Here is a 25,056-nt window from a genome sequence, read left to right as displayed (position 1 = left end):
ATTCTTTAGGATATTTAGGAAGATTTTTAGGATCTTGTTAATAGCTTCAGTGAGAATGCAGCCCTCATCTTTTAAATAAGGTTATGCCTCTTGATTTTGGTGGGAAATCATGAAACAGAATGCTGGTCCTGAAATCATTAATTCACCCCTCATTTATCCCTGCCAGAGCAGGGGAGACAAGGCACCATCTGGAAGGCAGGAGATGGATTTTTTCCCCAAAAATCCCAGAATTTTGAGGAAAAGCCTCCAAACAATGAGCTGTCCTCAGGAGATGACTCAGCTGGAGCAGCCTCAGCAGTTTGTGTTTTCCAGCAGCACTGGGGACAGGCTGGTGGCTCTTCTCCAGCACATTGAGAGTTTGCCTCTGCCTCAGCACCATTCCCAGCAAATCCTGCCTCTATAAATAGATGGTGAAGCCTTTGTGGCCTTTATTAAAACAGAAAGAAAGGCTCAGAAATTGTGTGGCAGCTCCTGGGGGCAAAGGGAAGTGGGGTAACCAAAAAATCCTTGGCATTCTCCAGATCAGTGTCCTTAAAAAATGTCATATGGGCAAGACAGGAAAGGGATGGAACGGGAGGAAGGGCTGACAGCTGGGAGAAATTCACTTTGCACAGAAATAGGGATGGGTCCTAAGTGAGAACTGAGATTCTGTTCACACAAATACTCAAGCTGTGGGGTCACTGAGGATGGATCAGTGCTGACCCCAATGCTCCACCTGCATTTGGGCAACGAGGGGAACAATTCAACAGTGCCAGCCCCTGTTGGGAGCTCAGGAATAATCCAGCAGCTCAGTGTCATCCTTGCACCCTGATTCAGCAGATAATAGATCAGGACCAACATCACAATGGGTTTTTCCCTCCTTTAAATCATGCAACTCACGCAGGTGACCTATTTTTGTCCCACTGGCAGAGTCACTCGGGGCTATTTTACCAGCTGTGACACCCCTGGGAGATTTTATCCCAACTGCTGCTATCAGGAAGCAGCTCCTGCTGCATTTAAGGCACTGAAAAGTGCCAGCTCTGGCAACTCTTTCTGTCAAAATAAATGACCACATCCATTACCTGATAATGTTATTTTTTTAATGACTAAGCAGAGGTAACTGAGTCAGCAGAGGGTCGGGGCCGCTTCTGTAATTGCCTGTCACATTTTAGTCCCCAGGGTTTTGGCCAAAGTCCTTGAATATGTGGGAATGAGAGCTTTGTTCAGAGGGACCATCATTAGGCAGGGCCCTGCAGGGAGAGTGGGCTCTGTTAAATCCCTTTGGTGCCCTCAACAGGAGGCACTGGGGGAATAAATAAATTCCCAAACAGGTGGGAAAGGGAATAGGCAGCACTGAAAACTGCAGGAGCAACAGGGGGAGAAGCTGTTTTGGGCACAGGAACCCTGAGAACTGAACAGGGAGAGGCCCCAGCTTCCTGCTGCAGCCACAGCTTGTGCTAGAAATGAGTGCAAACTCCCTGCAGCCGTTCATTCCCAAATTTGGGATCACAAATCCACGGTCAGTGGCATGGAAAGGTCCCCAGGTGATGTTAGTGAGCATCCTGTGGCCATCAGGAGGGTCCTGGCGTTTTCCATGAGGACATTCCAGGGTGGAGAGAATCTCCCAGGGCAAAGTTTGGGAATTGTTCTGTGAATTGTTCCTAAGGAAACGGCCCATGGAGATGGAATTGTCTCCTCGCGTGTGTGCATCACCTGGCAAGGTGCTCTCAGAGCAGCACTAAACCCCAAATAATAATAAAATAATTACAACAATAATTACCACCGGCTCCTGCAGGCTACAGAAACATCCTGAGAGCACAAAGACCATTCCCAAAGACAATGTTTTTCTATTTTTGGCAGGTCCTACTCCATCCTGAACACCTCATCCTGCCCATCCCTCCAAGCCTTTGCTGATGGAGCTCTAGAGAGAAGGCAGCAGGAAGACCAAGGGCCAGGGGACGCTGGGCCTCTCACCATCATCTGCCAGAACGTGCAGGTAGGGACCCACAGCCAGAAATCATTAGGGACAACCTTCCACCGAATGGATTTTCCTAAAAAAATTTATCTTTTCACTCCCTGCAGCACAAGTTACAGAGTTTTTAATGACACAGCCCTGTCCCCAAACTGCCTCTTCAGCTGGGGTGGCAGGACCCCCTCCTCTGCCCCCCTCAGCAGCTTTATAGCACATAAAATAAATGTCAATGCACCAGGATTATATGGATAGATAAATGATTTTATGTATAGATAAGTGTAGCAGGATTATAAATTCCCAAAGAGCCCCACAAACCCATCAAGGCAACAAATCCTGCAGCCTTCCCTGGGATGTTTGCACAAGGGCAAAGCAAAAAAAAATCCAAATCTTGTGGTTTTCTGAGGTCTCTGCACTCTGCTGAAAGTCAAGCCTGCTGCCACTTTCATGCTTGGAGAGGCTGGACAGTTAGAGGAATAAAATGGGCATTTTTTAAAAGGATATAATTAATTTATTTTTTAAAGGACACAGCTTGGGCTGTACAAGAGTCCAGCCAGAGCTACGCCCAAGATGGATGGCAGGTCACGAGTTTTCACACTTTAATAAATTTTGGTCGATTTCCACATGGAGTTAGTTGTCCAATTCCAACTCCAGGTTCTGCAGTCCCAGCCTCCCAGTTTGCTCTCTGTTGCTCAGTTTTCTGTTGTTTGTTGCTCAGTTCTCTGTTGTTTGCACTTTTTGGGCTGGAGCTGCAGTGGTGTCCTTGGTTCTGGGGCTGGACAAGGATTGTTCTGTGGGACTGAGCTGTGAGGAGAACTTGGTGACAATTTATATGTGTTGAAGTTCAGAGCTCTATACCAATGCAGGGCAGAATGTGGAAAATATAAAAGCTCCAACTGAAGGCATCAATTTCCTTGCAGCCTGTAGGGGTAGGATGGTCGGGACGGATGGAGACGAGAGATCTCTGGAGCCAGGGCTGGGAATTTGGGGTTTATTGCAAAGGGCCTGGGTGCAGGGCCCTGCTGGGAGCTGCCAAACACAGCTCAGAGCAGCCCCAAAGAGGGAGAGAGAGGTAAAGAGAGAGAAGGTAAGAGTGTGGTAAAGAGGATGAGAGAGAGAGGTTCCCATTACAATACGATAAATCTTCTTCTGGTCATGGAACTTGTGGGTTATTGCCAAGGGCCTGGGTGCAGGGCCCTGCTGGAGCTGCCAGCCACAGCTCAGAGCAGGCCCGAGAGAAGAGAAGGGGAGAGAGGATGAGAAGGTAAGAGAGCGAAGTTCCTGTTAAAATACCATAAATCTTCTTCTGTGTTCAATATTCTGATTCTCACTAACCAATCTAGTACAAGATACAAATCCTACAGCATTTCCATGCAGCCTATAAGAATCATTACATCACCATCCTGTGTTACATTTTAAACCCTAAAAACTCCTCTTTGGGCCCCTTCTGCCAAGCTGGCAGGGTCTGCTCTGACCCTTGGGCCTGTCTGCAAGCAGAGGGTGTTGTTCCATCAAAAGGGGATCACCTTCAGCCAGCCACACCATTGTTTCCCAGTTGTTCAGTAACTGAGGGATCTCAAAGCTTGCTTTCATTTCAATCTCGCTTATAGTTTCCATATTCTCAGAATCTTTTGCCAGGCAATGATATTGATAAGGCTTTCCTGTTTCATCTCCCCCAACATCAGCCCCTGAGGATAAGCAGCCAGCCGGGCCCTCAGAAGCGCTGCCTGTTCGTGTGCAGGCATGGAGAGAGGATGGATGTGGTGTTTGGCAAGTACTGGCTGTCCCAGTGCTTCGATGCCAAAGGTGAGCCCAGCGTGTCGCATGTAGGGTAAAAACTTATTTTAAAAATGCCTTAAAATGTCATAGTTGAGATGGTCACAACACAAAGCTACACTCTGTTTTCAGAAGGTTTCAAACCTGTTTTTATTACAGCATGCATGCTTTTTATGCATTCTTACAAAACTCTTCAGTTTACTTATTGGTCACAAGACAAACAAAGTGCTTATGGAATAAAGAGTTGCAGGCTTCTCTTATTTATCTTTCTTTTTTCTATCCTTCTTTTTTCTTGGTTTCTGTGTCAATGACCTTGGTAGAGAATTCTTTCTGGGGTAAACATGGATCCTCCTATCAAACATGGATCCTCTTATCAAATATGCATCCCTCTTATCAAATATGGATCCTCTTATCAAACTCCTCTCTGGCTCACAGAAGTCACTGTAAAACTCTCCCACATTATAAAATCAGGCCTTTCTATTTCAGCTCAATTAACAGGTAGCCTGTTACGTTCCCATGGAAAAGAACCATGAGAATGAGTTTACATAACAATGTTCTTGTCAAAAGGCAGTTTGAATCTGTGAAAATGAAGAAATCCACAAAGAAAAAGCGTAAACACCTGTGTAAAGATAGAGTCTTAGCACATACACACACAGGCGCCTTCTAACCAATGAATTGAGTGGCAGAGAGTTAGAATTTCTTCTAATGATTTAGTTAGTTTTATTCTAGCCAATTTAGAATAAAACACAATAACTTGGAAAATTGAATATAAAATATGCTGTAATATGAAAGTGGAGCCTTTGCTGCTGGAACTTTGAGGTCTTCTGCCCTTTGTTATTCACCTTTATTGCTATCTGGGGGTATCCCAGGATTTCATGGAGGAAGAAGTGGCCACTCTCTGGTAGAAGCTGTGGGTTTTAAGACAAAATTTTGATTTTTGTGCAGCCAGCAGCAGCAAGGAGGAAATGCTCCATTTGGCAATATTTGGGAATATATCACAGGAGTGATTACAGTTCCATCACCACAGAGAAAATGCAGTCATGGTGTTGGCAGTCTGTGTTCAATGAAAACATTTGCTGCCATCAAAGAAAAATTTTGTACTGCTGGGTCTCATGAAATGGAGCCATTCACTTGTTGTTAAATGAAAATAACACTGCTCAGAGTGGTTTCTGGGGTATAAATTGGTGTTTTGAACCAAATGTTATGCTCTGGTTTCAGACTAGTGAATAAATTATAACTTCAGGCTGTGTTGGCCTTAGAGCTGATCACAAATCTGTCCTAAAAGATTCTACTATTCAAAACCTTGTGGTGAAAGGATGATTTCACAACTCCCTTCTTTCTAAACTCTGATATTCCAACCTCCTGTAAAAGTGGAATGTTTGTTGTGGGATAGAAATGACATTCCCTTGGGGAAATCAGTCCTAAAAAAAATAAATAAATTTGAGAACCTTAGCAACATTCTGTGCCGATTTTGAGCTGGTGAGAGATTTAAAATTAATTTAATTTAATTTTGTGAGATTCCTGTAAATTTGTATGGGAAAAAAACCTGCTCATGAGCCGGGCTTAGGCACAGCTGAGGTGGTGGGAGAGGAGAAAATCAGGTGTTGATGTTCCTGCTTTTGTCTGGGGGAATAATTGCAGCTCGGCACCTCTCCCTGCAGGCAGGTACATGCGCAGCAACCTGAACATGCCTCACAACTTACCTCAGAGGAGTGGTGGTTTCAGGGATTATGAAAAAGATGCTCCCATCACCGTGCTGGGCTGCACCCAGGCCAGGCTCGTGGGTAAGTGCTGCTCAGCAGGCAAAGCTTGCAGCTGGACTGGGGGGATTTGGGGGGGGATTTTTGGGAAGGAATTGTTCCCATGAGTGTGGCCCATTCATGGAAGTGTCCAAGGCCAGGTTGGACAGGGTTTGGAGCAACTTGGAGTGGTGAAAAATGTCCCTGCCCAGGGGGTTTTTGGTTTTTCCAACCCAAACCATTCCATGGTTCCATGAAGATCTTGCCCAGGAAACTTCATTATCTTCCACTTCCTCCCATTATCTTCCCTCCATCAGAGAAAGGAAATGTTCAAGGCAGGAAAAAATGGATTGGATGCCCTGAGCTAACAGGATTGAAATCTTTCAAGGATTTAAAGGAATTGTTCCCATGAGTGTGGCCCATTCATGGAAGTGTCCAAGGCCAGGTTGGACAGGGTTTGGAGCAACTTGGAGTGGTGAAAAGTGTCCCTGGCCAGGGGGTTTTTGGTTTTTTCCAACCCAAACCATTCCATGGTTCCGTGAAGATCTTGCCCAGGAAACTTCATTATTGCTGCAGTGTGAAGCACATTATCTTCCTCCCACTTCCTCCCATTATCTTCCTCCCCCATCAGAGAAAAGAAACATTCAAGGCAGGAAAAAAATGGATTGGATGCCCTGAGCTAACAGGATTGAAATCTTTCAAGGATTTAAAGGAATTGTTCCTATGAGTGTGGCACATTCATAGAAGTGTTCAAGGACAGGGTTTGGAGCAACCTGGGATAGTGAAAAGTGTCCCTGCCCAGGGGGTTTTTTGGTTTTTCCAACCCAAATAATTCCATGGTTCCATGAAGATCTTTCCCAGGAAACTTCATTATCTTCCACTTCCTCCCATTACCTTCCCTCCATCAGAGAAAGGAAATGTTCAAGGAAGAAAAAAAATGGATTGGATGCCCTGAGCTAACAGGATTTAAATCTTTCAAGGATTTAAAGGAATTGTTCCCATGAGTGTGACTCATTCATGGAAGTGTCCAAGGCCATGTTGGACAGGGTTTGGAGCAACTTGGAGTGGTGAAAAGTGTCCCTGGCCAGGGGGTTTTTGGTTTTTTCCAACCCAAACCATTCCATGGTTCCATGAAGACCTTGCCCAGGAAGGTTTGTTTTCTTCCTCCCACTTCCTCCCATTATCTTCCCCCCATCAGAGAATGGAAACGTTCAAGGCAGGAAAAATGGATTGGATGCCTTGAGCTGACAGGATTTAAATCTTTCAAGGAGCTTTTCAAAGTCCCTTCACCTTCCCCAGCAATTTTCCTCTTCCAAAGGAAACCTCATCTCCCTCAGCTGCTGCAGCTGAGAAGGCAAAGCAGAAATGTGGGACATGGGGGGAATCAGAGCCACCAAAGGATGAATGCACTGGGAAAATTTTGTTATTATCCACCTTGTGGAGCACTGCAGCAATGTGGCTGTCACCTCCTCCAAAATCTGCTTTTTTCCCCCCAGCTTGCCACACCAGCATCCTTTTATCAGCCTGCCCGGCTTTATAATGTCACCAATCATTTCCAGCGCTCTCCCACCCTCCCCATCCTCATCCCTGAGCCTGCTGCTTTGTGCACAGATAAAATCCTTTGTCGGTGAAGCAGCACATCTTGGGAGCTGTGATGGGAGAGCCCAGCCCTCAAACACACAGCTCTGAGCATTTCAACTCAAATCCTTCCAGCACTCCTTGCTGGGCACAGCCAAACTGGGGCAGCTAAAATTATCCTGCCTTGTCTGAGCACAAATAAACCACAGGGCAGCAGGAGGATGCTCAGGCTCCACATGGCAGCAGGGACAGAAGGGGACCCTGTGAGTGTCACAGCACTTTGCTGGTGGCACTCAGGGGACAAGGAAACACTTTGGGTGGCATTAAGAGCTCCAAGGACACTTTGCTGGTGGCATTCAGGGACAAGGACACACTTTGGATGGCATTAAGAGCTCCAAGGACACTTTGCTGGTGTCATTTGGGGGACAAAGACACACTTTGGGTGGCATTAAGAGCTCCAAGGACACTTTACAAAGCGTTACATTTTAAACACATTTTAAATTGGTGGCATTCAGGGCACAAGGACACACTTTGGGTGGCATAACGAGCTCCAAGCACACTTTGCTGGTGGCATTCAGGGACAAGGACACACTTTGGGTGGCATTAAGAGCTCCAAGGACACTTTACTGGTGGCACTCAGAGGACAAGGACACACTGGGTGGCATTAACAGCTCCAAGGACACTTTGCTGGTCACATTTGGGGGACAAGGACACACTTTGGGTGGCATTAAGAGCTCCAAGGACACTTTGCTGGTGGCTTTAGAGAGGTCTGTGCACACCCTTTCCTGGAGGCACTCAAGGGGTGTGAGGACACTTTGCTGGTGGCTTTGGAGAGGTCCAAGGACACTTTGTTGGTGGCATTCAGGGGTTCAAGGACACACTTTGCTAATGGGGTCCAAGGACACACAATTTGTGACATTAAAGGGGTCCAAGGTCACTTTACTGGTGGCACTTTACTGAGGACACTTTTCTGGTGACATTAAAAGGGTTTGAGGACACACTTTGGGTGGCATTAACAGCTCCAAGGACGCTTTGCTGGTGGGACTAATAAGGTCTGAGGACACTTTATTGGTGGCATTAAAATGGTTTGAGGACACACTCTGCTGGTGGCAGTAAAGGTGTCCAGAGACACATTTTTGTGGAGAATTAAAGAGGTTTGAGGGCACACTTTTCTGGTGGTAATAAATGGTTCCAAGGACACTCAACTGGTGGCATTCAGGGGACAAGGACACACTTTGAGTAGCATTGAAGAGCTCCAAGGACACTTTGCTGGTGGCATTAACGAGGTTTGAGGACACTTTGTTGGTGGCATTAAAAGGGTTTGAGGACACACTCTGCTGGTGGCAGTAAAGGGATCCAAGGACACATTTTGTGGGGAACTAAAGGGGTTTGAGGACACTTTGCTGGTGGCATTAAGAGGGTTTGAGGACACACTTTGCTGGTGGCATTAAGAGGGTTTGAGGACACACTTTGCTGGTGGCATTAAGAGGGTTTGAGGACACACTTTGCTGGTGGCAGTAAAGGGGTCCAAGGACACTTTGATGGTGGCATTAATGAGGTCTGAGAACACTTTTCTGATGGCATTAAAAGGGTTTGAGGGCACACTTTGCTAATGGGGTCCAAGGACACACAATTTGTGACATTAAAGGGGTCCCAGGATACATTTTGTGTGGAATTAAAGGGGTTTGAGGGCACACTTTCCTGGTGGCAATGAACGGGCCCAAGGACACTTTGCTGGTGGCATTAATGGGGTCCAAGGACACATTTTGTGGAGAATTAGAGGGATTTGGGGGCACACCTTCCTGGTGGCAATGAACGGGCCCAAGGACACTTTGCTGGTGGCATTAACGGGGTCCAAGGACACTTTCCTGGTGGCATTAACGGGGTCTGAGGACACTTTGCTGGTGGCATTAACGGGGTCCAAGGACACATTTTGTGGAGAATTAAAGGGATTTGGGGGCACACCTTCCTGGTGGCAATGAACGGGCCCAAGGACACTTTGCTGGTGGCATCTGAGGCTCTGAGGGGACACTGTCTTGCAGGTGAAGCCTTGCTAGAAACCAACACCATTGTAGACTACATCTACAGCTCGCCCTCGCTGCGCTGCGTGCAGACAGCCCACAACATCCTGAAAGGTAAGGGACACAGGGACGGGCTGGGGTGTCCTCATGTGCTGCAAAAAATCTGACAAACAGGGAAAAAACATGGGCCTAAGTCCATGGGGGGGTGGTAATTAGTATTAATTTTATTGTTGAATTAATTTTTATATTATTATATTATATATTGGTGTATTATTATATCATTTTTATTTAATTATTTAAATAAATTTAATTTCTTTAAATGGATTATTTATTCATTAAAATTTATTTTTAATATATAGGTTATTATTATTTTATTGAATAATAAAATTATTATTAAATTTATTCATTATTTTATTTAATAATTCTATTGTATATTCTTCTATTATTCTATTATTATATTCTATTTTATTATAGATAATATTATTACTATATATATTATCCTATTCTAATTAAATTAATTACTATTATCTATTAAGTGAATGGCAATCATTATTTCCATAGCAATATATTTTCTATCAGCACAATCTATAAGGAGCCCTTTTCTAATTGCACCAGCTGCCAGCCAGAGTTTGACATTCCCTACAATACATTGTATACAATGTATGTATTGTAGGGAATACATTAAATTAATTATTTTTGATTTTTATAATTAATATATTTTTGTTTCAATAATTATTTGATTATTTACAAATCAGTTGTAGGGCATACATTAAATAATTTAATTTTTTTTAATACCTAATTTCCTATAGAGAACAGGAATAAGCAATACTTAACAATAGGAAAATAGGAACAGTAATACTTAATTTCCCATAGAAAACCAATAAATTAACAGACACCTGAAGCATTAAATCTTATCTCTTCCTTCTCACTGCTACCTGGCCTCATCTCCCTGTTTTCCAGGTATGCAACAGGAGAACAACCTGAAAATCTGGGTAGAGCCCGGCTTGTTTGAGTGAACCATATACATGACATAAAGTTAATTAATTTTATTTATTTAATAATAATTACAATTAAATTTATTTTTTAATTAACAAATACCTGAAGCATTAAAGCTGCTCTGTTCCTCCCCTGTCCGTGTGTCGCAGGCATGCAGCAGGAGAACAGCCTGAAGATCCGGGTGGAGCCCGGCCTGTTCGAGTGGACCAAGTGGGTGTCGGGGAGCTCGCTGCCCGCCTGGATCCCCCCCGCAGACCTGGCTGCAGCCACGCTCAGCGTGGACACAACCTACAGGTACCGAGGGCAGGGCTGCTCGGGGCACCCAGCGCCCAAACCTGCACAACTGGGGCTCTCGGGGCACCCAGCACCCAAACCTGCTCGGGGCACCCAGCGCCCAAACCTGCACAACTGGGGCTCTCGGGGCACCAGAACCCGAACCTGCTCAAACTGGGGCTCTGGGGGCACCCAGCGCCCAAACCTGCACAACTGGGGCTCTCGGGGCACCCAGCACCCAAACCTGCTCAGGGCACCAGAACCCGAACCTGCTCAAACTGGGGCTCTGGGGGCACCCAGCACCCAAACCTGCACAAACTGGGGCTCTCAGGGCACTCAGCACCCAAACCTGCACAAACTGGGGCTCTCAGGGCACCCAGCGCCCAAACCTGCACAACTGGGGCTCTCGGGGCACCCAGCGCCCAAACCTGCTTGGGGCACCCAGCACCCAAACCTGCTCAAACTGGGGCTCTCGGGGCACCCAGCGCCCAAACCTGCTCAGGGCACCAGCACCCAAACCTGCACAAACTGGGGCTCTTGGGGCACCCAGCACCCAAACCTGCACAACTGGGGCTCTTGGGGCACCCAGCGCCCAAACCTGCTCGGGGCACCCAGCACCCAAACCTGCTCAAACTGGGGCTCTTGGGGCACCCAGCGCCCAAACCTGCTCGGGGCACCAGCACCCAAACCTGCTCGGGGCACCCAGCACCCAAACCTGCTCAAACTGGGGCTCTTGGGGCACCCAGCGCCCAAACCTGCTCGGGGCACCCAGCACCTAAACCTGCACAAACTGGGGCTCTCGGGGCACCCAGCGCCCAAACCTGCACAAACTGGGGCTCTCAGGGCACCCAGCACCCAAACCTGCACAAACTGGGGCTCTCGGGGCACCCAGCGCCCAAACCTGCTTGGGGCACCCAGCACCCAAACCTGCACAACTGGGGCTCTTGGGGCACCCAGCACCCAAACCTGCTCGGGGCACCAGCACCCAAACCTGCTCAGGGTGAATGTCACCACAGGCTGGGAGAGCTGCTGAGGGTGTCCAGAGAAACTCAGAGCAGGCTCCGGGCTGCTGTGCTGAACATGACCTGAAAATTATATATTTTTATATTTTTTTATATTTTTTAATTTATATATATATATATATATATATATATATATATATATGTGTGTGTGTGTGTGTGTATATGTGTACATAGATATGTTAAATAATAGATATAAATATACATATAATATATATGACCTGGAAATTATATATATATATTATTATTATTATTTATTTATATATGTATATATACATGTATGTGTCTAAATATATATGTGTGTATATATATGTATGTAGGTATATTAAATAATATATAAAATATACATATATTTTTTATATATATGTATATATGACCTGAAAATTATATATAAATATATATAAATTATATATAAATTTATATATGTATATACATATGTATATGTACATATATTAAATAATATCTATAAATATATAAATTATATGTTAAATATATATTAAATATATATATGACCTGAAAATTCTATACAATATATGTAGAATATATATATGTGACCTGAGATTATATAATATATAAGAAATTCAAACATAAATATATTATATAATAGTTAGTATTTTTATATATTTATATATAAATTATATAAATATTATTCTATATAAAATATATACATATAAAATAAATTTTGGCTTATTATCAACCAAATTTCCCACATCACTGGCACTTCCTCCTGATCACAGAGGTTGCACGGACCTTACAGTTAGAATTCTTTATTTTTACCATTCCCTGGCTGTTTTTTTCTCCTCCCAGTCCTTGCAGTCAGTTAGAATTCTTTATTTTTACCATTCCCTGGCTGTGTTTTTCTCCTCCCAGTCCTTGCAGTCAGTTAGAATTCTTTATTTTTGCCATTCCCTGGCTGTTTTTTTCTCCTCCCAGTCCTTGCAGTCAGTTAGAATTCTTTATTTTTGCCATTCCCTGGCTGTTTTTTTCTCCTCCCAGTCCTTGCAGTCAGTTAGAATTCTTTATTTTTGCCATTCCCTGGCTGTTTTTTTCTCCTCCCAGTCCTTGCAGTCAGTTAGAATTCTTTATTTTTACAATTCCCTGGCTGTGTTTCTCTCCCCTCAGACCTCATATTCCTGTCAGCAAGTTGGTGGTTTCTGAGTCTTACGACTCCTACATCAGCAGAAGCTACCAAGTGACGAAGGAAATCATCAGTGAATGTAAAGGCAAAGGTGAGTGAGTGCTGCAGAGGGGGTGGCAATTCCAACATTCCTGAATTATTTCTCTCTTAGAGGATAAATTCCCAGCCCTGAATCTCCCATCCTCTCTCCCAGAACCATTGGAAAGTCCTGAGCTATAATTTCAGATAAACTCCTCTTACAAGAGAGGGCCAGAAAGTCAAATGGCAGAATTATTTTAGGGATCCCGACTCATTGGAATGATAGGAATTTATTCCCAAGGGAATAAATGGAAATTCCCAAGAAAATTCACTTATTCCCTTCAGAATTATTTTGCAGATACGTCACCTTAAGAGAGGGCCAGAAAGTCAAATGGCAGAATTATTTTAGAGATCCTGAATCATTGAAGTGATAGGAATTTATTCCCAAGGGAATAAATGAATTATTTTCCAGATACATCACCTTACAAGAGAGGTCCATAAAGTTAAACAGCAGAATTATTTTAGGAATCCTGACCCATTGAAGTGATAGGAATTTATTCCCAAGGGAATAAATGAATTATTTTCCAGATACATCACCTTACAAGAGAGGTCCATAAAGTCAAATAGCAGAATTATTTTAGGAATCCTGACCCATTGAAGTGATAGGAATTTATTCCCAAGGGAATAAATGAATTGTTTTTTAGATACATCACCCTACAAGAGAGGGCCATAAAGTTAAACAGCAGAATTATTTTAGGGATCCCATTGCAATGATGGGAATTTATTCCCAAGGGAGTAAATGAATTATTTTTAAATACATCACCTTACAAGAGAGGTCCATAAAGTTAAATAGCAGAATTATTTTAGGGATCCTTACCCACTGGAGTGATAGCAATTTATTCCCAAGGGAATAAATGAATTCTTTTCCAGATACATCACTTTACAAGTCAAGGCCAGAAAGTTAAATAGCAGAATTATTTTAGGGATCCCATTGGAATGATGGGAATTTATTCCCAAGGGATTAGATGAATTATTTTTCAGATATACTTCTCTTACAAGAGAGATCCATAAAGTTAAACAGCAGAATTATTTTAGGGATTCCATTGGAATGGTGGGAATTTATTTATTATTTGCCCTCTGCTGTGTGTTCCCACCACTAAATGGGACATTTTCCCTCCCCTATCCAAGCCCCTCCTCCAACTTATATTTCCATAAAAACCTTAGAACATTTCTCCAAACACAATATTTATTTTTTTTAAAAAACCTCTAACTGTTATTGTTGATTCTGAGAATCCCTAAATTCTGTCGTTTTCACAGATTTCCTCTCGCTGACCTGACTCTGCATTCTAAGCTTTGATTTTAATGGTTTGCACGCAAAAATTCAAAAGCACAGTGGGGCATTGCTTGTGAAGGATCTCAGAAATGGAAATGCAGAGCTGCCACTGTGCAAAGCCAGCAAGTGAAATTAAAGTGTTTGTTGTAACAGGAATTAATTTTTGCGTAGGCAAAAAGCATCTGCTTCCCAACACAGCTGAAACCTCACTGGAATTCTTGTTTTCTCCAGAAAGCATTTTCAAACCAAGTAGGAATGAGTTAAGCACTACCCTGAAAACTGAGAAATGCTCTAAACATGTTAACAAATCTCATTTTCCCCTTCATTCACTCTTGTATTTGTGGGGTGCCCCGTGGCAGGGCGGAATGATGAATGTGACTCTGTGTTCTCAAAAGGCTGATATTTATATTATATTATTATTATATTATATTATATTATATTATATTATATTATATTATATTATATTATATTATATTATATTAATTATATTATATTAATTATATTATATTAATTATATTATATTACTTATACTAAAGAATACAGAAAGGATACAGACAAAAGGCTAAAAAGATAATAATGCAGATTCGTGACTCGTTCCAGAGTCCCTACACAGCTTGGCGCTGATTGGACGAAGAGTCAAAACAATTCCCATGAAACCAATAAAACAATCTCCAAACACATTCCAAAGCAGCAAAACACAGGAGAAGCAAATCAGATAATTATTGTTTTCCTTTTTCTCTGAGGCTTCTCAGCTTCCTAGGAGAGAAATCCTGGGCAAAAGGGATTTTTCAGAGAATGTGACAGCGACAATTCACAGCTTGATGTGTTGTTGTAGGATAAAGTGTTTTAAAAGGCTGCTTGATCTGGGGCACCAGCCCCTAAACCTGGCTTTGGGTCCCTCCTCAGGCTGTGTTTTGTAGGAGTGACAGGGGTGGGACAGTGGGGACAGAAAGAGATGGGAGATCTCTGGAGCCAGGGCTGGGAATTTGGGGTTTATTGCAAAGGGCCTGGGTGCAGGGCCCTGCTGGGAGCTGCCAGCCACAGCTCAGAGCAGCCCCAAAGAGGGAGAGAGAGGTAAAGAGAGTGGTAAAGAGGATGAGAGAGTGAGGAAAAGAGAGAAAGGTTCCCGTTCCAATGCAATAAATTATCTTCTGTTTTGGATATTCTAATCCTCACTAACCAATCTAGTACAATACACAAATCCTGCAGCATTTACATGCAGCCTGTAAGAATCATTACATCACCATCCTGTGTTACATTTTAAACCCTAAAATCTCCTCTTTGGGCCCCTTCTGCCAAGCTGTAGGGTCTGCTCTGACCCTTGGGCCTGTCTGCAAGCAGAGGGTGTTGTTCCATCAAAAGGGGATCACCTTCAGCCAGCCACACCATTGTTTCCCAGTTGTTCAGTAACTGAGGGATCTCAAAGCTTGCTTTCATTTCAATCTCGCTTATGGTTTCCATATTCTCAGAATCTTTTGCCAGGCAATGATATTGATAAGGCTTTCCTGTTTCACCTTCCCCAACAGTGTTTCTCATTTTATTTCAGGAAATAACATCCTGATCGTGGCTCATGCCTCCTCCCTGGAGGCCTGCACCTGCCAGCTCCAGGGGCTGTCCCCCCAGAACTCCAAGGATTTTGTACAGATGGTCCGAAAGGTGAGGGCCAGCAGGGACAAAACCAAGTGGAGATCTGCTGGAGCAGGGCTTGGTCTGACATGGACTCATTTCAGGAGTCAGGAGGGTGAGGGAGAAGGGTTTGAGAGGCTGGGGCAGAGTGTGGGGTCAGGGACCCTCCTGAGATGGGTGTGCAGGGACAGTTTGTGCTTTGTGGGGTCAGGTGCCCACCTGAGAAGGGTTTGCTGGGAGCCTTTTGGGTTTGTGGGGTCAGGTGCCCACCTGAGCTGCAGGAGCATCCATATCCCCCCCAAAGTTCAAACAAAACAGGAACAAAAATGTTCCTGAGCTGCAGGAACATCCACATTTCCCCCAAAGCTGTGCTGGTTTGGGACCACACTTGCTTTGAGCTGGTCCCTGTTTAAACCTACATCCCATTTAAACCTACATCCCATTCAAAACTACATTCTTAAACCTACATTTCATTCAAACCTGCATTCTTAAAAGTACATTCTTAAACTTACATTCTTAAAGCTACATTTCATTCAAAACTGCCTTTTTAAAACTACATTTTTAAAACTACATTTCATTCGTAACTACATTCTTGAAACTACAATTCCATTCAAAACTACATTTTTAGAACAACATTTTTAAAACTACGTTCCATTCAACACTACATTTTTAAAACTACATTCTTAAAACTACATTCCTTTCAAAACTACATTCTTAAACATACACTTTTAAAACTGCATTTCATTCAAAACTACATTCTCAAACCTACATTTTTGAAACTACATTGCATTCAAACCTACATTCTTAAAAGTACATTCTTAAACTTCATTCTTAAAGCTACGTTTCATTCAAAACTACCTTTTTAAAACTACATTTTTAAAACTGCATTCCATTCAAAACTACATTCTTAAACCTACATTTTTGAAACTACATTCCATTCAAAACTACATTTTTAAAGCTACATTCTTAAGACTATATTGCATTCAAACCTACATTCTTAAAACTACCTTCTTAAAACAACATTTTTAAAACTGCATTCTTAAAGCTACATTTTTAAAGCTACGTTCCATTCAAAACTACATTTTTAAACCCACATTCCAAGGGTATAATCTGTTTTGTTTTTTTTTTTTTTGTGGTGCGCAGCCTGTCAATCACCATCTGAAAATGGACTTTGGGAGAGGGAAAGAGAGCAAAAAAGGGTGAAATCCTGGAGTGGCCCAGCAGGGTCTCACCCCTGGGATGGGTATTGTTATGTTTGCTTAATTATTTCATCATTAAAAAAAACTAAATAATATTAAAAGTAGTAACAATTTGAATGAAATAGTTTAGAAAATATATAAACAAGGGATAATTTGGTTCAAATAATAGTGCATAAGCAAAAACAACCGCGGGGTACGGAGGGCAGGGTTCAGTGACCCTTGCCACCTCACGTACGAGCTTGCTGAGTGGAAATCACTTCTTACATGCCGTGTGTCAATGCCATCTCCTCCTATTTTCGGTTTGTCACTTTTCTGTTTCTACTTTCTTCACTACTTTTACTACGCACGTGCCACCATATTACCGCGCCTGAGTGGGTCGCTGCTGGTGAGAGAGAGACGGTGAATCTTGTTTCTTGATCAGAAGGCTGATTTATTATATATTATATAGAATACATTATGACTATGCTAAATAGAATATAGAGAGAGGTTTGCAGAGCTGCTAAGCTAGCTAGAATAGATAGAAAGAATCCATAACAAAGTTTTGCCCAAGGACTCAGTCCCCTAGCTTGCACTGGTGATTGGCCCTTAATTATAAACATAGAAAATGAGCCAATCAAGAGACCCCTGTTACATTCCACAGCATCTGACAATAATTGTTTACCTTCCCTTCTGAGGCCTCTGGCCTCCAGAAGACACAGAAATCCGAAAGAAAGGATTTCTGTGAAGAAATGTCTGCGACACCACCACTCGGTTTGGCGGTCGCACAAGTCTTTGGGGGTGGTCACTGATGAAGGCTCTGTAGTCTTCTTCGCTGTCCTTTAATTCACCTTTGGGTTACACATGCGCACCAAGCCAGTACAATGTAAGCCAAGAATAACGTATCACTGCATCTACATATCAAAGCAATAAGTCCCTTACAATTAGCATTTTCTTGGACCCAACCAGGTTCTTGGTCATTTTTAGCAACTTTATCTTCAGCTTCTTTCCTGTGGTCTTTGAGAACATCTGCTGAGAATGGGGGGTTGTCGCTGTCTCGGCTGTTTCTGATGGCCTGGAAAGGCTCGGGGTGGTCTTGGGCAGCCCGCGCTCCAAAGGACGAAAAGAGTCTTCAGGTTTTTTCTCGGTCTTCAGTGTTTATTAGTTTTTATCTACAAGATTTTCTCTTGGCCCGACAGAGGTCTGCACAGCAGCCAGCCATGAGCACACTGAGAGCCCCCGGGGCGGTCACTTATCTTTATACCCAAAACTACGTATACGATATTTACCTATTTTCCCCAATGCCTTTCACCCTTATTGACCAGTGCACTTTTAGCAAGAACCAATCCCAAAGTGCCACCACCACCACAGAAGATGGAGGCCAAGAAGAAGAAGAAGAAGGACAGGACACGCCCCAATTCCTCCATCTTGCTTCTCCAGACCCCCCTGTACAGAAATCCTAAACCCTGTGTCTCGCACTCTAATTAACTTATCCCTTCACCATTTACCCCAGTGAGATCCTCCCATCCTCACACAGGTGTAGGATCAAAGTGCAGCCACCAGACACTTCTGGCAACATTCCAGGACCTCCAAGCCCCCCAAGGGTGGTCTCGGTGACTCTGCACCTCCGTCCTGAGGTGCTGAGATCCCACAGGGGGTGGGTGGAGCCCCTCCTTTCCCTCTCTTCTTTGGCATTACAACTTTTAACTATTACCTGTTTTATTATTCTCAAATATTAATTACTGTATCACTATTGATTACTGTTTCAATTTCTATCAGCACGAATCATACCTATTTATCACAGTATGGATCCCTTGGGATTACCCAGCTCAATCCCTGCTGTTTTCCTGAATTCCCACCTCTCTCCTCACAGATTCCCTACCTGGGCTTCTGCTCCTGTGAAGAGCTGGGGGACACCGGCGTGTGGCAGCTCACAGACCCCCCCATCCTCCCTCTCACCCATGGACCCACCGGGGGCTTTAACTGGAGAGAAACGCTCCTGCAGGAGTAGGAGCACCAGCAAGGACAGCCCTGCCCAGCTGGACAATGCCTCTTCTTCCTCCTCTTCATCACCTTCCTCCTTGTGTTTTATTGCCAGCAGGAAAAACCCTCCTCACCCGTCCCGCGCATCCCACACGGCCGCGGCCCTGCAAAAAGTCTTTTTTTAACTTAAATGAGCTGCGAATCGGCTCTTTTACAACAAAACGGGCTGAGTTGAGGGGGGAGAAAAGTAAATTAAAATACAGCTCGAGTGCTCTTGCACAGCTCGGGGTTGGTTTCCTCACCTTGAAGGAGCTCTGGTGACACTTTCGCTGTGGGGACAATGAGGATGTGGCAGGCAGGATGCTGGGGTTGTTTTGTCACTGCTGTTTTTGCAGCCTTGTTCAGCACCTCGTGCTTGCTCCACTCCCAGCCCCCAAGCCCTCAGCGCCTCGCAGGAAAATCAAAAAATTCAAAAAAATCCTTCCTCAAAGCTGGAAATGAGTCCAGGGTTGTCTCTGCGGGCTGCACCAGGATATTCCTCTCCTCTGAGTGCTGAAAATGTGCTGGATTTGTGCAGAAATTGGTTGATATTAAGGAAAATAAGAGATTGGTTGATATTCATGAAAAATAAGAGATTGATATTCATGAAAATAAGAGATTGGTTGATATTAAAGAAAATAAGAGATGGGTTGATATTCAGGAAAATTCTGTATGTGAAAAATTCTGAATTCCAAATTTCACAGCGGTTACAGGTGAGGTTTGAGCATCAAAAATCAGCACAACCCCCAAACCCTCAGCACCTCACAGGAAAATCAAAAAATTCAAAAAAATCCTTCCCCAAGGCTGGAAATGAGTCCAGGGTTGCCTCTGCTGTTCCTCTGAGCAAAGATGGGAGTGCTCAAAATGTGCTGGATATTGTGCAGAGATTTGGTTGATGTTAAGGAAAATAAGAGATTTGTTGATATTCATGAAAATAAGAGATTTGTTGATATTCATGAAAATAAGAGGTTGACTGATATTAAGGAAAATAAGAGGTTGATTGATATTAAGGAAAATTCTGTACATTAAAAATTCCAAATTTCACACTGGTTACAGGTGAGGTTTGAGCTTCAAAAGTCAGCACAACCCCCAAACCCTCAGCACCTCCCAGAAAAATCAAAAAAATAAAAAAAATTCTTCCCCAAAGCTGGAAATGAGTCCAGGGTTGCCTCTGCTGTTCCTCTGAGCAAAGATGGGATTGCTCAAAATGTGCTGGATATTGTGCAGAGATTTGGTTGGTGTTAAGGAAAATAAGAGATTTGTTGATATTCATGAAAATAAGAGATTGGTTGATATTAAAGAAAATAAGTGATGGGTTGATATTCAGGAAAATTCTGCATGTGAAAAATTCTGAATTCCAAATTTCACAGCGGTTACAGGTGAGGTTTGAGCATCAAAAGTCAGCACAACCCCCAAACCCTCAAGCACCTCACAGGAAAATCAAAAAATTCAAAAAAATCCTTCCCCAAGGCTGGAAATGAGTCCAGGGTCGCCTCTGCTGTTCCTCTGAGCAAAGATGGGAGTGCTCAAAATGTGCTGGATATTGTGCAGAGATTTGGTTGATGTTAAGGAAAATCAGAGATTTGTTGATATTCAGGAAAATAAGAGATTGATTGATATTCATGAAAATAAGAGATTGGTTGATATTAAAGAAAATAAGAGATGGGTTGATATTCAGGAAAATTCTGTACATTAAAAATTCCAAATTTCATACTGGTTACAGGTGAAGTTTGGGCATCAAAAGTCAGCACAACAAAAGCTGGGAGGGATTTCTTTGAAGTGGGAATAAAAGAAGCCTTTTCCAACCAAATCTGAGGGATTTAGGAGGTTCAGATTTGGGTTTTTAGTCCTTTATTTTGATTATTGGAATCCACCTGTGTCCACAGGTTTGTGCTGTTAAATTCCCTTCAGAAGGCTTTATAAAAGCCCTTTATAAAAACCCTTTATAAAAACCCTTTATAAAAAGCCTTTATAAAAGGGGTTTTTTCCCCTTTTATATTGGGATTTTTGTACTGGCCATTCACCAGAAAGAATTGGGAGGGAGCAAACCCCAAAAAGAGGAAAAATTTGGGATGGAGCAAAACCCAAAAGAGAAAATTGGGATGGAGAAAACCCCAAAAAGAGGAGAAACACTTGGATGCAGAAAACCCCAAAAGAGGAGAAAATTGGGATGGGATAAACCCCAAAGGAGGAGAAAAAATTGGGATGGAGCAGATCCCAAAAAGAGGAGAAAATTGGGAGGGAAGAACAACTGGGCTGGAGAAACAATTGGGATGGAGCAAACCCCAAGAGAGGAGAAAATTGGGATGGGGCAAACCCCAAAAAGAGGAGAAACAATTGGGATGGAAATAACCCCAAAAGAGGAGAAAATTGGGATGGAAAAAACCCCAAAAAAAGGAGGAAAAAATTGGGATGAATCAAATAACCCGAAAGAGGAGAAAATTGGGATGGAATAAACCCCGAAAGAGGAGAAAATTGGGATGGAAAAAAACCCCAGAGGATGAGAAAAAAATGGGATGGAGCAAATCCCAAAAGAGAAGAAATTTGGGATGGAGAAAACCCCAAAGGAGGAGAAAAAAATTGGGATGGAGAAAACCCCAAAAGAGGAAAAAATTGGGATGGAACAAACCCCAAAAGAGGAGAAAAAATTGGGAGGGAGCAAACTCCAAGAGACGAGAAACAACTGGGATGGAACAAACCCCAAAAAAAGGAGAAAATTGGAATGGAAAAAAAAAACCAAAAAAGGAGAAAATTGGAATGGAAAAAAAAAACCAAAAAAAGGAGAAAATTGGAATGGAAAAAAACCCCCAAAAAAAGGGGAAAATTGGGCAGGAGCAAACGCAGAGGGGCTGAGCTCAGTTTTGAGCCCATCCTGGCCATGATCCCAGCTATTCCCACAATCCACAGGATAAAAATCCCATTATTTCTACTTTTAGGAGTGTGTGACACCCCTTAGGCCGCTGATAAGAGCTTTATTCCAGCAGGGATGGAACTGAAAAGTCAGGGAGAAAATTCAGGACAGGGAAAATAAAAACCCCAACCTGCTCCTGTGTGGTTTGATCGCTGTCAGGTTCGTTTTTAATTGTCATTTCAATTATTTTTTTTGCTGTGTACAGACATTCTGAAGAGCATTTCTGGCTTGTTGTCCTCCGTGCAAAAAAAAAAAAAAAAAAAAATTAAATTAAATATTTGACAATCACACTGAAAAAATTGAGAAAAAATTTGGTTGTTGAGGCGTGTGAATTCTCCAGATTTTTTTTTTTTTTTTTGTGTAAAAATTTGGGGCAGGAAATATTGCTGTGTTTTAATATTTATTTATCTTAGATCCTGCTGGAGTTGAGTGATATTAAAAGGAGATTTTTAGGAGCATTAAACAGAGAGGGAGCAAAAGCTGGATGTACAATTTGAGTGGTGTCAGCTGCTCTTTGATACAGAAATAAATAAAAATTATAGAAATAAATAAAAAAGGTGTTCTGGTTGAGGAGGTAGATGTTAAAATACTCTTCTTTAAAATATATATAGATAGATATATTTTTGGATGTTGGGGAAATATTTTGACAATTTTGGTCTTGTCTTGAATTAGGTGTCAGGGAGAAAAATCTTATTTTCTTCAGCATTTTGAGTTTTCTTGGGGGTTTTGTGTTGAGCGGTGTTAAAAGGGCTTTTTGGGTGGAAAAAAAGAGAAAAAATATTCCTTTTAAATTTATAATTGAGAGTTGAGAAGACAAAAGGATTGCTGCTGCATTTTCACCCCATTAATGAGGATTTAATGCTGATTAATGTGGATTTAATGCTGATTAATGTGGATTTAATGTCACTCCCGTGGTTTGTCCCACAACATTAAATTTCAGCGCTCCAAAATCTTCCCCTTCACTGTGAGCTGCATCAGATCCCAGCTTTTATTCTAACATCAATTCCCAGCTTTTTCCTTCTCTCCACAATTAAGGAATAAAAAAAAAAAAAGCTGCAAGCCTGCCAAGAATAAAGTTAATTTTTATAATTTGCAATGTATGGCTTAGGGAAAAAAAAAAAAAATTAAATTGAGATTTAAGTCAACAGAGCTTTGCTTGTTTATGCAAAATGAGGATGCAGACCGTGGTAATTTCAGTAAAAATTTGGTATTTCCCTTTTCACAGTTTCAGACAGGGGCCAGGGGCCTCTTCTGCTGTGAAATCCCGGTGAATTCAAAGAGATTGGTAAATTTTATCCCCAAGTAATTCCCTGGGTTTGTGGGTTGGTTTAATTTCTTTCAAAAGAGGCGCAGAGGAAGTCACAGGTGGGAGGGATGGATGGAGTCACTGAACAGAAGAAATGCAATTAGCAGTGGCTGTTAATTAACGGCCTGGCTGCAAAATCACTTCTTGCTGCTCCCCACTTCCTCAAATTCATCCCCAGGGACTCCTCATCACCCACAACAGAAAATACTCAGCCAGCTCCTGCATTATTTCTCATTATTTCTGTATTTCCTCAACTCTCAGCCAGTTCCTGCATTATTTCCCATTATTTCTGTATTTCCTCAACTCTCAGCCAGTCCCTGCATTATTTCTCATTATTTCTGTATTTCCTAAACTTTCAGCCAGTTCCTGCATTATTTCTCATTATTTCTGTATTTCCTAAACTTTCAGCCAGTTCCTGCATTATTTCTCATTATTTCTGTATTTCCTAAACTTTCAGCCAGTTCCTGCATTATTTCTCATTATTTCTGTATTTCCTAAACTTTCAGCCAGTTCCTGCATTATTTCTCATTATTTCTGTATTTCCTCAACTTTCATCTCTTCAGACTCGTTGTAGCCAACTTCCCCCTTTCCTTCGGTTTTATTTTTGTTTCGTTTTCACCTCATTGTATCATTCTGTTTATCACGGATTTTGGTTTTTATTTGGTTGTATTTATTTGAGAGGGAAAAAAAAAAAAAAAAGAAGCTTGCTGTTTAAAAACCCCAATAATTGTATTGCCAAAACCAGCTGTGATTACCTGTGACATCTGTATTTTTTTTATTTTAGGGGTGGGTGGTTGCTTTTAATCTCATTTTTTTGAGTGCTGCCAGCTGTTCAAACAACCACGGCGTTTTAATTTGCTTCTCACATTAAACGGAACTCTCCGAATTCAGACAAAAACATCTCGCAGGTGATTTAATAAAGTTTATTAAATAGGAAGTGCCGAGCACCCTTCCTATTTCACGTTTCCTCCGGAGTGCGGTGGAGTTTTGAGCTGCATTTTTATTTTTTCCTGAGGCTGAAATTCGCTCACTTGACGGCAGATGGCACAAAATCCTCCCAATTCCCGCTCTCAGGGACGGGATTTTCCCTCGGAATCCAGATTTTCCCCGGAATTATTTCACTCTCAGCTCTGGAATTGAAGCCACAACTTTCAAACCAAACTCACTTTTCCCACACGTCTTTCTTAATCTAAGTTTTAATTTTATTCTTTTTGCTTCCAACCCAATTTTATTTTTTTTTTTCTTTCAATCCTGTTTTAAATTCACGACCTGCAGCTCTGTTTTGCAGTAAAATTGATTCACGATGACCACAAAAACCACAGATTTATCAACCAAATTCCCCCTGAGTGATGCACCTGAAATTTCATGGAAATAGATCCTAATAAATGAGGAATAAAACACACCATTGGTTTGTAATTAATTTTGTCCACTTCACTCAAGCACACACAGCTTCTAAAATAAATAATTATCTTATTAAATTCAGTTTATTTTGACTGTAACAGTCCACACCAAATTCTGAGCAGCTCCAAAGGAGGATCTGCCACAGTGCCACAAAAGCGACTTTTATTTTAATCCAGGCATTTAAAATGGGTTTTCAAGCTGCCTTGCCACATCCACGAGTGTCATTTTTATAATCCAGAGATTTAAAAAATGGATTTTAGGATGCCTTGCCACATCCACGAGTGACATTTTTCAATCCGAGGATTTAAAATGGGTTCTCAAACTGCCTTGCCACATCCACAAGTGTCGTTTTTATGATCAAGGCATTTAAAATGGGTTTTAAGCTGCCTTGCCACTTCCACGAGTGACATTTCTCAATCCGAGGATTTAAAATCGACTTTTAACCAGCTTTACCACACCCCTGAGTGACTTTTTTTATTTTTAAATCCAGGGATTTGAAATCGGTTTCAAGCTGCCTTGCCACATCCACGAGCGCCATTGTTTTAATCAAGGGATTTTAAATATTTTTTTTTTAAGCTGTCTTGCCATTCCCACGAGTGTTATTTTTATAATGGGTTTTCAAGTTGCCTTGCCACATCCATGAGTGCAATTTTTAAATCCAGAGATTTAAAAATGGGTTTTAAGCTGCCCTGCCACTTCCACGAGTGACATATTTTAATCCAGGCATTTAAAATGGGTTTTAAACTGCTTTGACATTTCCACGAGTGACTTTTTTT

General features: G+C 42.3%; 1 protein-coding gene across 3 annotated transcripts in view; it reads left to right on the top strand.

Annotated features, from left to right (window-relative positions):
* The window catches only part of UBASH3B (ubiquitin associated and SH3 domain containing B), a 93,798-nt gene extending 70,021 nt beyond the window's left edge, over positions 1-23,777 (top strand). For 2 of the 3 annotated variants that reach the window (XR_009419959.1, XR_009419958.1), the window contains exons 7-15: positions 1,840-1,975; positions 3,634-3,754; positions 5,386-5,508; positions 9,084-9,176; positions 10,208-10,352; positions 12,473-12,579; positions 15,386-15,495; positions 18,514-19,206; positions 19,258-23,777. Coding sequence is in view for 1 of the 3 variants with exons in the window: in XM_059488221.1 (XP_059344204.1) it covers positions 1,840-1,975; positions 3,634-3,754; positions 5,386-5,508; positions 9,084-9,176; positions 10,208-10,352; positions 12,473-12,579; positions 15,386-15,495; positions 18,514-18,651 (973 nt within the window). In the remaining 2 variants the exon portion in view is untranslated. Of the gene's footprint in view, positions 1-1,839; positions 1,976-3,633; positions 3,755-5,385; positions 5,509-9,083; positions 9,177-10,207; positions 10,353-12,472; positions 12,580-15,385; positions 15,496-18,513 lie in introns of all 3 variants that reach the window. The other variant, XM_059488221.1, reaches the window with a different exon arrangement.
* The last annotated feature ends 1,279 nt before the right edge of the window (positions 23,778-25,056 follow it).

Source organism: Ammospiza nelsoni, chromosome 24 (assembly GCF_027579445.1).
Source record: "Ammospiza nelsoni isolate bAmmNel1 chromosome 24, bAmmNel1.pri, whole genome shotgun sequence".
In the NCBI taxonomy this organism is placed as follows: Eukaryota; Metazoa; Chordata; class Aves; order Passeriformes; family Passerellidae; genus Ammospiza; species Ammospiza nelsoni.
This window is presented reverse-complemented; position numbering and strand designations above follow the sequence as displayed.